A 13888-nucleotide genomic window follows, 5' to 3' on the forward strand; every position below is an offset into this window, starting at 1 on the left:
CACACTATCCACAACACCTCCAACCTTTGTGTCATCAGCAAATTTACTAACCCATCCCTTCACTTCCTCATCCAGGTCATTTATAAAAATCACGAAGAGTAAGGGTCCCAGAACAGATCCCTGAGTCATACCACTGGTACTCCATGCAGAATATGACCCGTCTACAACCACTCTTTGCCTTCTTTGGACAAGCCTGTTCTGGATCCACAAAGCAATGTCTCCTTGGATCCCATGCCTCCTTACTTTCTCAATAAGCCTTGCATGGGAAACCTTATCAAATGCCTTGCTGAAATCCATATACACTACATCTATGGCTCTATCTTCATCAATCTGTTCAGTCAGATCCTCAAAAAATTCAGTCAGGCTCGTAAGGCACGACTTGCCTTTGACAAAGCCATGCTGACTATTCCTAATCATATTATGCCTCTCCAAATGTTCATAAATCCTGCCTCTCAGGATTTTCTCCATCGACTTACTGACCACTGAAGTAAGACTCACTGGCCTATAATTTCCTGGGCTATCTCTACTCCCTTTCTTGAAAAAGGGAACAACATTGGCAACCCTCCAATCCTCCAGAACCTCTCCCGTCCCCATTGATGATGCAAAGATTATTGCCAGAGGCTCAGCAATCTCATCCCTTGCTTCCCACAGTAGCCTGGGATACATCCCCTCTGGTCCCATAGAGTCATAGAGTAGTACAGCACAGTACAGGTCCTTCAGCCCACAATGTCGTGCCCACAATATGACTTATCCAACTTGATGCTTTCCAAAAGCCCCAGCACATCCTCTTAATATCTACATGCTTAAGTTTTTCAGTCCGCTGCAAGTCATCCCTACAATCTCCAAGATCCTTTTCCGTAGTGAATACTAAAGCAAAGTATTCATTAAGTACCTATGCTATCTCCTCCAGTTCCATACACACTTTTCCACTGTCACATTTGGTTGGCCCTATTCTCTCACATCTTATCCTCTTGCCCTTCACATACTTGTAGAATGCCTTGGGGTTTTCCTTAATCCTGTCTGCCAAGGCCTTCTCGTGGCCCCTTCTGGCTCTCCTAATTTCCTTCTTAAGCTCCTTCCTGCTTGTCGAATAATCTTCTAGATCTCTATCATTACCTAGTTTTTTTGATCCTTTTGTAAGCTCTTCTTTTCTCCTTGACTAGATTTACAACAGCCTTTGTGCACCACAGATCTTGTACCCTACCACCCTTCCCATGTCTCATTGGAACATACCCACTCAGAACCCCACACAAATATCCTCTGAACATTTGCCATGTTTCTTCCATACATTTCCCTGAGAACATCTGTTTCTAATTTATGCTCCCAAGTTCTTCCCTGATAGCCTCATAATCCCCTTACTGCAATTAAATGTTTCCCTAACTTGTCTGTTCCTGTCCCTCTCCAATACTATACTAAAGGAGATAGAATTGTGATCACTATCTCCAAAATGCTGTCCCATTGAGAGATCTGACACGTGACCAGGTTCATTTCCTAATACCAAATCAAGTACAGTCCCTCCTCTTGTAGGCTTATCTACATATTGTGTTACGAAACCTTCCTGACCACACCTAACAAACTCCACCCCATCTAAACCCCTCACTCTAAGGAGATGTCAATCAATATTTGGGAAATTAAAATCTCCCATCATGACAACTCTGTTATTATTACACCTTTCCAGAAACTGTCTCCCTATCTGCTCCTCGATGTCCCTGTTACCATTGGGTGGTCTATAAAAAAACACCCAGTAGAGTTATTGACCCCTTCCTATTCCTAACTTCCATCCACAGAGACTCCGTAGACAATCCCTCCACAACTTCCTCCTTTTCTGCAGCTGTTGTCTCTCAACAGTGCCACGCCCCCACCTCTTTTTCCTCCCTCCCCATCCTTTCTGAGACATCTAAAGCCTGGCACTTGAGGTAGCCATTTCTGCCCCTGCACCATCCAAGTCTCTGTAATGACCACGACATCATAGCTCCAAGTGCTGATCCACACTCTAAGCTCATCTGCTTTATTCATGATACTCCTCTCATTAAAATAGACACATCTCAAACCATCGGTCTGAGCGCATCCCTTCTCTATCACCTGCCTATCCTCCCTCTCACACTGTCTCCAAGCTTTCTCTATTTGTGAGCCAACCTCCCTTTCCTCCATCATGTCAGTTCGGTTCCCACCCCCCCAGCAATTCTAGTTTAAACTCTCCCCAGTAACTTTAGCAAATCTTCCCGCAGGATATTGTTCCCCCTCAGATTCAAGTGCAACCGTCCTTTTTGTACAGGTCAGGCCTGCCTCAGAAGAGGTCCCAATGATCCAGAAATCTGAATCCCTGCCCTCTGCTCCAATCCCTCAGCCATGCATTTATCCTCCACCTCATTCTATTCCTATACTCACTGTCACGTGGCAAAGGTAGTAATCCCGAGATTACTACCTTTGCGGTCCTGCTTCTCAACTTCCTTCCTAACTCCCTGTAGTCTTTTTTTCAGGACTTCCTCCATTTTCCTGCCCATGTTGTTGGTACCAATATGTACCACAACCTCTAGCTGTTCTCCTTCCCACTTCAAGATATTGTCACTACTGCCTTCTTCTTCCTTTCCCTATACCCTTCTGAGCCACAGGGCCAGGAGGCACGGCCACTGTTGTTTCCCCCTCAACAGTACTCAAGCAGGAATACTTATTATTATGGGGTACAGCCACAAGGGTACCCTCTTGTACCTGACTCTTGCCCTTCTCTCTCCTGACTGTTACCCACTTATCTGTCTCCTGTGGTCCTGGGGTGACTACCGGCCAATAACTCCTCTCTATCACCTCCTCACTCTCCCTGACCAGACGAAAGTCAACAAGCTGCATCTCCAGTTCCCTAATGCAGTCTCTAAGGAGCTGCAGCTCGAGACACCTGGTGCAGATGTGGTCATTGGGGAGGCCGGGAGTCTCCTGGACCTCCCACATCTGACACCGAGCACAGAAAACCGGCCTCATACACATACTCTCTCTTTATTTTAAACAGATAACCTACCTGGCCTTGACCCCATACTGCCTCACATCACCAGGTTCAGTAACAGTTATTGCCCCTGAACCATCCGTCTCTTGAACCACAGGGGACAGCTTTACTCGTCCCGTCACTGAACTGTTCCCACAACCTATGGACTCACTTTCAAGGGCTCTTCATCTCGTTCTCAGTATTTATTGCATATTTATTTGTCGTCGTTATTTTGCTTGTTTTTTCTTTGTGTTTAATGTGAATGCTGGCAACAAAATGAATCTCAGGGTTGTATATGGTGACACATATTCACTTAGATAATGAGTGCCCCACCCACAAAGGTAAGTACCTTGTATCCCTTATCAACCTGTCACTCCCTTCAGGGTCCTAGGGATGTGATCAGCAAGGTGCCTCTGTTCCTCTAGACCAGGGGTTCCGAACCTTTTTTTATACCATGGATCCTTATCATTAACCATGGACTCCAGGTTGGGAAGCCCTGCTCTAGATTTCTCAGCATCTTACTGTTTTTCGTGAGTTCTTTTAATTTGATCCTGCCCCAACTGTTTTAGCTTGCTGTCTGCCTTCAATCCCATTTGTCAGATTTCATTCCTCCTGTCTCGTCCTTATCTATCTTCTTACCATCTGGAACCACCACATCCCCATCAACCAAAACTCGTGCTTTTGTTTTGACAGCCAGCTTCATTTACCCTGCAGTTCAGTGCTTTGAAAGTCTGGGTGATGTTTGAATTGTTGCAGGCAGTGATGTCCAACAAACCAGGCCCATATTCAGAATCACAATCAGATTTGACGTACGTAATGACATTAGCTGTTTTGTAGCAACAACACTAGTGTAGCACAGCACGGTTATAGCTCGGGACGTCGAGGTTTGGGGTTCATCTGCAGCACCGTCTCTCCGTCTTCCCCGTGGAATGCTTGGGTTTTCACCGGGGCTCTGCTTTCCTCCCACAGTCCAGATGTACCGAATTGATGCTTGTCCATTTTTCCATGATGAGATTAGGGTTAAATTGGGGTTGCAGGATGGGCATCTTGAAGGGCCTATTCTGCTCTGTATTTCTAAGTAAAGCCTTAAAAATGGCAATGAGAATATAAAAACTAAGTAGTGCAAAATGCTGAGGTAGTGTCATGGAGCTTACGGTGAAGGGGAAGAAGCTGTTGCTGAAATGTTGAGTGCGTCTTCAGGCTCCTGTACCCTAATGGTAGCAGTGAGAAAGGGGCACGTACTGAGTGACGGGGACCTTAATGATGGACGGCGCTTTTTTGAGGTATTACTTTTTGAAAGTGTCCTCAATGCAGGGGAGGCTAGTGCCCATGATGGAGCCGACTTCACAGCTTTCTGCAGCTTTTTCCGAACCTGTGCAGTGGCCCCTCCGTACCAGACGGTTAGAATGCTCTCCAGTCATCTGTAGAAACTTGCAAGAGTGTTCACTGACATACTAAATCTCTGTCACCTATATCAAATTCTCCTGGGATTTTACAGGGTATATATTCCACATTGTGTTTGTCCAACAAATTATTTTTGTCTCGGCAGCTCTGAATTCGACTGCTGCGGATGGCCGGCCGAACTCCAGGAGCTGGAAGTTCCAGTTTGACGGTGATGTTCCTAAGGGGGGAAACCATGCCTCAATAGGGGCACACCCAGCTCACAGCTGCTTAACCTCCAGGCAAAGTGACTCCGACAGACCACAGCAGAGAGATGGCACAGGAGAGGGACTGCAAACCTCCCCCAGGGAACTGAGCTGCAAGCCTGAATTTAAACTGAGCTCTGCTAACTCTGAGCCTGAGGCACTTAATCATTTCGGAGAGTCGAAGGCCAATCCCACAGGGATTGAACAGTGTGGGAATGGTGAAAGCTCAACTTCCAAACCCTTGCCGAAGAAGAAGAAGAAGAATAGAACGGGCCGCAGTAAAGCCCCCATGCGGCTCTTGAAAGAGCAGCAGGAACTATGCCACCGTGCTACGGGAGGAGAGAGGATCTCCAAGGGTTCAACAGAAGCACAACCTCTGGTATGGAAACTGGAATGTCTCATGGGGCAGTAGGCCACAGGTACAGGCCCTTCAGCCCAACTAATCCAGGCTGAACACGGGGCCCATCCAGCCAATCCCAATTTCCTGTGTTTGGCTCGGCCCCTATCCTTCCAATTTCCACCCTCCCCACCCCAAGCACCTGTCCAAGTGCTTATTAAATGGTACTATTGTGGTCAGATGAGACGGAGTATTGTGGGTCGTACAAGAAAAGATGAGCTGAAATTGGAAAGGGTCTGGAGTAGGGGATCCTGATCTTCTTTATACCATGGACCGCTGCCATTAACCGAGGGGTCTGAAGAGCTTGTATTGGGTAGCCCTGCCCTCGAGGGTATTCACAAGAGTGATCCCGGAAATGAAGGCATGATCAGGAGGAGCGTTTGACAGCTCTGAGCCTCTGCTCACTGCGGTTTAGAAGAATGAGACGGGAACTCATTGAAATTGAATATTGAAAGACCGAGATAAACTGGATGTGGAGAGAATGTTTCTAGTAGTGGCAACGTCTAGGATCAGAGGCACAGCCTCAGAACAGAGGGACATCCAGTTAGAACAGAGATAAGGAATTTCTTTAGCCAGAGGTTGATGAATTTGTGGAATTCACTGCCACAGCCAACTGTGGAGACCAAATCATTGAATATATTTAAAACCGTATGGCATAAGAGCAGAATTAGGCCATTCAGCCCATCGATTCTGTTCTGCATTCCATCATAGCTAATCCTGGATCCCACACAACCCTGTACGTGCCTTCTTGCCATATCGTTTGATACCCTGACCAATCAGGAAATGATCAACTTCTGCCTTAAATATACTCATGGACTCAGCCTCCACCGCAGTCTGTGGCAGGGCATTCCACACATTTACTACTCTCTGGACAAAAAATTTCTTCCTTACCTCTGTTCTAAAAGGTCACCCCTCAGTTTCCGAGGCCTCTAGTTCTGGAAACCCCCGTCATAGAAAACATCCTCTCCACCTCCATCCCATCCAGTCTTTTCAACATTTAGTAGGTTTCAATGACAGCCCTCCCCCCCCCCCCCCATTCTTCTAAATTCCAGTGAGTACAGGTCCAAAGCTGCCAAACACTCCTCATATGTTAACCCCTTCATTCCCAGAATCATCTTCATGAACTTCCTCTGGACACTTTCCAATGATAACACATTCTCTCTGAGATATGGGGCCCAGAAATTGGAGGTTGATAGGTTCTTGATTAGTCAAACGTTAAGGGAGAAAGGTAGGAGAATGAGGGTTGAGGGGGATAATGCATCAACCATGAATCGATGGGCTGAATGGCCTTATGGTCATAGCCCTCCATTTTTCTTTCATCCATTTTATCTCTAATGTGCGCAGACGATGGAGGTTCTGCATTCTGAGACACTGCAGAGGTTTAAGGTGCATTCTTCACATGTTCCACAAGATGGGTTGTGTCACGTATCTCGCAGCTGGTATTTGTATGTTTTGGAATGCCTGTGTGTTACTGTAATGTTCCTGTCTTCTCCACTCCCAGTCTGTGGAAGAACAGCTCCGGAGAGAAGTGGACTGGTGCATTGAACAGCTGGAACTAGGCCTGCGCTCCCAGAAAAGCAGCCAGAAACAAGGTGTGTTCCAGAGTCCTGGATTCATCCAGCCCGACTGGGTCATTGGCTAGCTGCCTTTCCTCACCACCTTTACATTTGTAGTTAACACCACTGCTTGGTCCACAGCAGACAACTGTCCATTGTCCAGATCGATGGTCATAACTCTGTTCTTTACAGTGGTGCTAGGAAGTTTGTGAACCCTGTAGGATTTTCTCTATTTCTGCATAAATATGACCTAAAATGTGATCAGATCTTCACATGTCCTAAAACTAGATAAAGAGAACCCAATTAAATAAATAACACAAAAAAATTACACTTGTTCATTTATTTGTTAAGAAAAATGATCCAATATTGCATGTATTTGTTGGGAAAAGTAAGTGAACCTCTGGGGTTCTACGAAAGCTATTTGGAGACTGGAGTCCCAATCAATGATATGACAGTGGAGTTTTGGCTTGTAGAGGTGCCCTGTTCTAGATATAAAAAAATGTATACAGAGTCAGATCACTGACAGAACTTGATTGCACCATGTTTCAATCATAACAACTTCCAAAGGACTTTAGAAGGAAGAATTGTAGAGATGCATGAAGCTGGAAAAAAACATTTCTAAAGACCTGAGTGTTCATCAGTCCACAGTAACAGAAACTGTCTACAAATGGAGGAAACAGAACTGCTGCCACTCTCCCTAAGAGAGTGGGCATCCTGCAAAGATCACACCAAGAGCACAACGTGCAATGCTGAAGGAGGTGAAAAGGAACCCAAGGGTAACAGCAAAGGACCTGTAGAAATCTCTAGAACTTGTAAGAGTCTCTGTTCATGTGTCCACTATAAGAAAAATACTGAACAAGAATGGTGTTTGCGGAAGGATGTTTGCGGAAGGACACGATGGAGAAAATCACTGCTCTCCAAAACACTGCTGTGCATCTCAAGTTTGCAAAAGACCGCTTGGATCTTCTACAATGCTCCTGAGACAATTTTCTGTGGACAGTTGAGGCAAAGTTAAACTTTTTGGTGGAAATGCACATTATTATGTTTGGAGAGAAAAGGGCACTGTACACCAACACCAAAACCTCATCCCAACCGTGAAGCACGGTGGAAGGAGCATCATGGTTTGGGGCTGCTTTGCTGCCTCAGGGCCTGGACAGCTTGCAATTGTTGAGGGAACAATGAATTCAAAATTGTATCAAGACATTTTACAGGAGAATGTTGGGGTAGCAGTCCGTCACCTGAAGCTTAACAGAAGTTGGAAAATGTAACAAGACAATGATCCAAAAGACAGGAGTAAGTCAACCACAGAATGGTTTAAAAAGAACATTCATGTTTTGGAATGGCCGAGTCAAATTCCGGACATTAATCCTATAGAAGTGTTGTGGTAGGACCTGAAGCAAGCAGTTCATGGAAAGAAGCCCAGCAGTTTTGTAATGGTGTAAAATTCCTCCAAGCTGATGTGCAGGACTGATCAACAGTTACTGGAAACATTTGTTTGAAGTTATTGCTGTAAAAGGGGGTCACATCAGTTACTGAAAGCAGATTCACATACTTGTTCCAACAAACACATGTTATATGGGATAATTTTTCTCTATAAATAAATGAACAAGTATAATGCTTTTTTGTGCTATTTATTTAATTGGATTTTAGTTTTCGGACTTGTGTGAAGATCTGATCACATTTTAGCTCATATTTATGCATAAATAGAGAAACTTCTAAAGGGTTCACAAACTTTCTAGCACCACTGTGCAATTTTACCACCTGGTATTTGAAAAATTACTTCAAAAGTTACCTGGGTTTCAGCACTTAAGTTACAGGGAAAGATTGAACAAGTTAGGTCTTTATTCTTTGGAGCGCAGAAGGTTAAGGGGGGACTTAATAGAGGTATTTAAAATTATGAGGGGGATAGACAGAGTTGACATGGATAGGCTTTTTCCATTGAGAGTAGGGGAGATTCAAACAAGAAGACATGAGTTGAGAGTTAGGGGGCAAAAGTTTAAGGGTAACACGAGGTAGAATTTCTTTACTCGGAGAGCGGTAGCTGTGTGGAACGAACTTCCAGTAGAAGTGGTAGAGGCAGGTTCGGTCATTTAAAATAAAATTGGATAGTTATATGGACAGGAAAGGAATGGAGGGTTATGGGCTGAGTGCGGGTCAGTGGGACTAGGTGAGAATAAGCGTTCGGCATGGACTAGAAGGGCCAAGATGGCCTGCTTCCATGCTGTAATTGTTCTATGGTTGTAAATGTCACATAGAAGAGTACAGGCCCTTTGGCTCACAATGTTGTGCTGACCTGAGTCCACACAGGGAAAGGGTTAGTGGCGTTGTGGATAGTATCGAAGGCTGTGGTACGTTACACTGGGACGTTGACAGGATGCAGAGCTGGGCTGACAAGTGGCAGATGGAGTTCAATACAGAAAAGTGTGAAGTGATTCACTTTGGAAGGTTGAATTTGAAGGTGGAATACAGGAACAGGTAACCATATAACAATTACAGCACGGAAACAGGCCATCTCAACCCTTCTAGTCCGTGCCGATCTTGGGGGTCATGTCCATAGATCACTTAAATTTGTATGCAAGTTGATAGGGTGCTTAAGAAGGTATATGGTGTGTTGGCCTTCGTTAATCACGGTTCAAGAGCTGTGAAGTAACGATGCAGCTCTATAAAATTCTGGTTGGACCACACATGGAATATTGTGTTCAGTTCAGGTCACCTTATTACAGGAGAGACGTGGAAGATCTAGAGAAGGTGCAGAGATGTATCAGGACGCTGCCTAGATTAGAGAGCATGTCTTATGACGAAAGGTTAAATGAGCTAGGGCTTTTCTCTTTAGAGCGAGAGATGACTTGATAGAGGTGTACAAGAGGATAGGCAGTAGATCAAGTAGATCAAGTAGAGGATCAAGTAGATAGGCAGAGACTTTTTCCCAGGCCGGAAATGGCTATACAAGATGGCATCATTTAAAAAAAATGTAGAGAGGGGATGTCAAAGGTAAGCTTTGTTTAAACCACACACACACACACACACACACACACACACACACACCCCCCCCCCCCCCCCCCCCCCCGCCTGTGTGGTAGTGGAGGCAGATACCTTGGGGACATTTCAGATACTCTTAGATAAACACATAAATGATAGAGAAATGGAGTGCTTTGTAGGAGGGGAAGAGTTACATTGAGTAGCTTAAAGGAATGGCATAACATCATGGGCTGAAAGGTCAGTAATGTGCTGTTCCATGAAGAAATAGGAGCAGGACTAGCCCATCTGGCCCCTCAAGCCTGCTCTGCCATTCAATAAGATCGTGGCTGATCTGGCCATGGACTCATCTCCACCCACCTGCCTTTTCTCTGTAACTCTTAAATCCCCTACTATGCAAAAATCTATTTAACCTTGCTTTAAATATATTTACTGAGGTTGCCTCCGCTGCTTCATTGGGCAGAGAAATCCATCGGTTCACCGCTCTTTGGGAAAACAGTTCCTCCTCATCTCTGTACTAAAACTACACCCCCGAATCTTGAGGCTATGTCCCCCGTCCTTCTGTCACCTACCAGTGAAAACAACTTTCATGCCTCTATTTTATCTATCCCTTTCATAGTATTGTATGTTTCTATACGACCTCCTCTCATTCTTCTGAACTCCAGCGAGTACAGTCCCGGATGACTCAATCTGTCCTCGTAGTCTAACCCCGTCATTTCTGCAATTACCCTGGTGAAACTCCTCTGTGCTGCCTTCAAAGCCAATATATTCTTCAAGTAAGAAGACCAGAACTGCACACAGTACTCCAGGTGTGGCCTCACCAGTACCCTGTACAGTTGCAACATGACCTCCCGGTTCTTAAATTCAATCCCTCTAGCAATGAAGGCCAACGTTCCATTTGCCTTCTTGACGGCCTGCTGCACCTGCAAAGCAACATTTTGTGATTCATGCACAAGCACTCCCAAGTCCCTCTGCACAGCAGCATGCTGTAATTTTTTACCATTTAAATAATAATCTGCTCTTTCATTTTTCCTTCCAAAGTGGATGACCTCGCATTACCAACATTGTTCTCCATCTGCCAGACCCTTGCCCACGCACTTGAACTATCTGTATCTCTCTGCAGACTCTCCATATCTTCTGCACAAATTGCTTTTCCACTCAATTTAGTGTCATCAGCAAAATTAGATACACAACACACGGTCCCTTCTTCCAGATCGTTAATGTATATCGTGAACAGTTGTGGGACCAGCACTGACACCTGCGACACACCACTCACCACTGATTGCTGACCAGAGTAACACCCATGTATCCCAACTCTCTGCTTTCTATTAGTTAATCAATCCTCTATCCATGCTAATACATCACCCCCAACATGATACATCCTTATGGATAAGTCTTTTATGCGGCATCTTATCGAACACTTTCTGGAAATCCAAATAACATCATCTCTTCCCATGTATTCACTGCGCTCACTATATCCTCAAAGAACTCCAGTAAGTTTGTCAAACAGGACCTGCCTTTGCTGAATCCATGCTGCGTCTGCCTGGTGGATCCACTTCTTTCCAGATGCCTCACTATTTCTTCTTTAATGATAGCTTCAAGCATTTCCCAACTACAGATGTTGAACTAACTGGCCTGTAGTTATCTGCCTTTTGCCTAAACCTTTTTTGAACAGTGGCGTGACACTTGCCGTCTCCTAATCCACAGGGATCTGCCCAGAGTCCAGAAAATGTTGGTAAATTATCACCAGAGCCTCTACTACAACTTCTGCCATTTCTTTCAGTACCCTGGGATGCATTCCATCAGGACCAGGGGACTTGTCTATCTTCAGGCCCACAAGTTTGCTCAGCACTACCTCTGTAGTGATAGCTATTGTATCGAGATCCTCACCTCCCATTGCATCTATAATATCTCTCTTTGGCATGTTAAACGTGTCCTCCACCATGAAGATCGACACAAAATATTCATTCAGAGCCTCTACCGTTTCCTCATTACTCAATATCAGTTCCCCCTTCTCGCCCTCCAAGGGACCTACATTCTCTTTAGCAACCCTTTTCTGTTTTATATCATTATAAAAACTTTTACTGTCCATTTTTATATTTTGTGCTAGTTTACTTTCATAATCTAGCTTCCCTTTCTTTAATACTCACTTAATGATTCTTTGTTGCTTTTTAAAGTTTTCCCAATCTTCCAGTTTCTCACTACTGGTATGCACGAGCTTTTAGTTTGATACTTTTTTATGGTCTCTCCCCACCCTCACTGTCTTGCTTTTAACTGGAATATACTTCTGTTGAGCACCGTGAAAAATCTCTTTGAAAATCTTCCACTGTTCCTCAACTGTCCTACCACGTAGTCTGTGTTCTCAGTCTACACTGGCCAGATCCTCCCTCGTCCCATTTAGTCCCCATTGTTCAGGCATAATATTCTGGTTTTAGATCAAACTATTGCACCCTCCATTTGTATGAGAAGCTCAGTCATACTATGATCACTCTTTCCAAGAGGGACCCTGACTACCAGATTTTACTTGTCTCATTGGACAGGACCAGATCTAAGATAGCATGTTCCCTTGTAGGTTCAGTAACATGCTGTTCAAGAAAGCCATCATGGATACGTTCTATGAAGTCCTGCTCAAGGCTGTCTGGACCAACTTGATTCACCCGATCTATGTGCAAGTTAAAGTCCCCCATGATAACAGCTGTTCCATTCTCACATGCCTCAGATATTTCTCTGTTTATTGCCTGTGCCACTGTAGTGTTATTATTCAGTGGCTGATAGACAACTCCCACCAGTGATTTTTCCCCTTTACTATTCCTAATCTCTACCCAGATAGATTCAACATTCTGCTCCTTAGATCTTATATCATCTCTCACTATCACCCTAACCTCATCTTTAAATAGAGCACTATCCCACCTCCCTTACCTTCCTGCCTATCCTTCCATATTCCTTGATATCCTTGGATATTTAATTCCCAATACTCTCCACCCTGCAACCACCTCTCTGTAATTGCTGCTAAATCATACCCCCTTATGCTGATTAGTGCCGCAAGTTCACTGATCTTATTTTGAATACTACAGGCATTCAAATAAACTGCCCTTACACTCATTGTGCTTTTAAAATTCTAAAATCTTTTACTCTTTTGCACTTGACTTTTCTTCACTCCACTTTTACCTTTTCTCTTTTTTATATTTTTTTCTTTATCTTTATCCACACTTTTTTTTTTACTTTACCCATATTTGTCCAACCTGCTGAACCCACCCCTTACTGCTATTTAATTTAAAGCCCTGTCCACACCCCTAGTTATGTGATTCACTAGGATCCAGGTCCCATCACGATTCAGGCGGAGCCCGTCCCTTTGGAACAGCTCCCTCCTTCCCCAATACTGGTGCCAATTTCCCACGAATTCAAACCCACTTCTCCCACACCAATCCTTGAGCCACACACTTAAATCTGTGACCCTCTACCAATTTGCATGTGGCTCTGGTAGTAATCCAGAGATTATCACCTTTTTGGTTCTGCTTTTTAATTTAGTCCCTAGCTGCTCAAATCCCCTCAGCAGAACCTCTTTTCTCATTCTACCTATGTTGTTGTTACCCACATGGACCACAACAACTGAATATTTCCCCTCCCACTGCAGGTCAGATAAGATAGAAACAGAAACATAGAAAACCTACAGTATAATACAAGCCCTTCAGCCCACAAAGTTGTGCCAAACATGTCCCTACCTTAGAAATTACTAGGCTTACAATAGCCCTTTATTTTTCTAAGCTCCATGTACCTATCCAAAGGTCTCTTAAAAGACCCTGTCATGTCCACCACCATTGTTGGCAGCCCATTCCATGCATTCACCACTCTCAGAGTAAAAAACTTACCCCTGAAATCTCCTCTGTACCTACTCCCCAGCACCTTAAACCTGTGTCCTCTTGTGGCAACCATTTCAGCCCTGGGAAAAAGCCTCTGACTATCCACACGATCAATGCCTCTCATCATCTTATATACCTGCACACCAGGCAGGCAACACAGCCTTCGGGATGCTCTATCCTCACGACTGAGAACTCTGTCTATTCCTCTGACTATACTATCCCAAATCAAACTACATTTCTCTTCTCTGCTGTCTCTTGAATGGCTCCCTGAAGTTCGATGCCACAGTTAGGTTGCTCATCCTTCCTACAGCCCCCACTCTCACCCACACAGGGAGCAAGAATCTCAGACCTATTGGACAAGCTCAAGGGCTGAGGCTCCCACTACCCGCCTCATTCACAGTCACACCTTCCTGTCCCTGCCCACAGACCGAATTTCAGGCAGCTAATCTAACGGGTGTGACTGCCTCCTGAAACAGAGC

General features: G+C 44.6%; 1 protein-coding gene across 2 annotated transcripts in view; it reads left to right on the top strand.

Annotated features, from left to right (window-relative positions):
• Positions 1-13888, top strand: part of c9h8orf33 (chromosome 9 C8orf33 homolog) — a 33345-nt gene that overhangs the window by 10784 nt on the left and 8673 nt on the right. For both annotated transcript variants that reach the window (XM_059978852.1, XM_059978853.1), the window contains exons 4-5: positions 4524-4999; positions 6519-6609. In XM_059978852.1, coding sequence (XP_059834835.1) covers positions 4524-4999; positions 6519-6609 — 567 coding nt within the window. The remainder of the gene's footprint in view (positions 1-4523; positions 5000-6518; positions 6610-13888) is intronic.

The sequence above is a fragment of the Hypanus sabinus genome, chromosome 9 (genome assembly GCF_030144855.1).
Source record: "Hypanus sabinus isolate sHypSab1 chromosome 9, sHypSab1.hap1, whole genome shotgun sequence".
In the NCBI taxonomy this organism is placed as follows: Eukaryota; Metazoa; Chordata; class Chondrichthyes; order Myliobatiformes; family Dasyatidae; genus Hypanus; species Hypanus sabinus.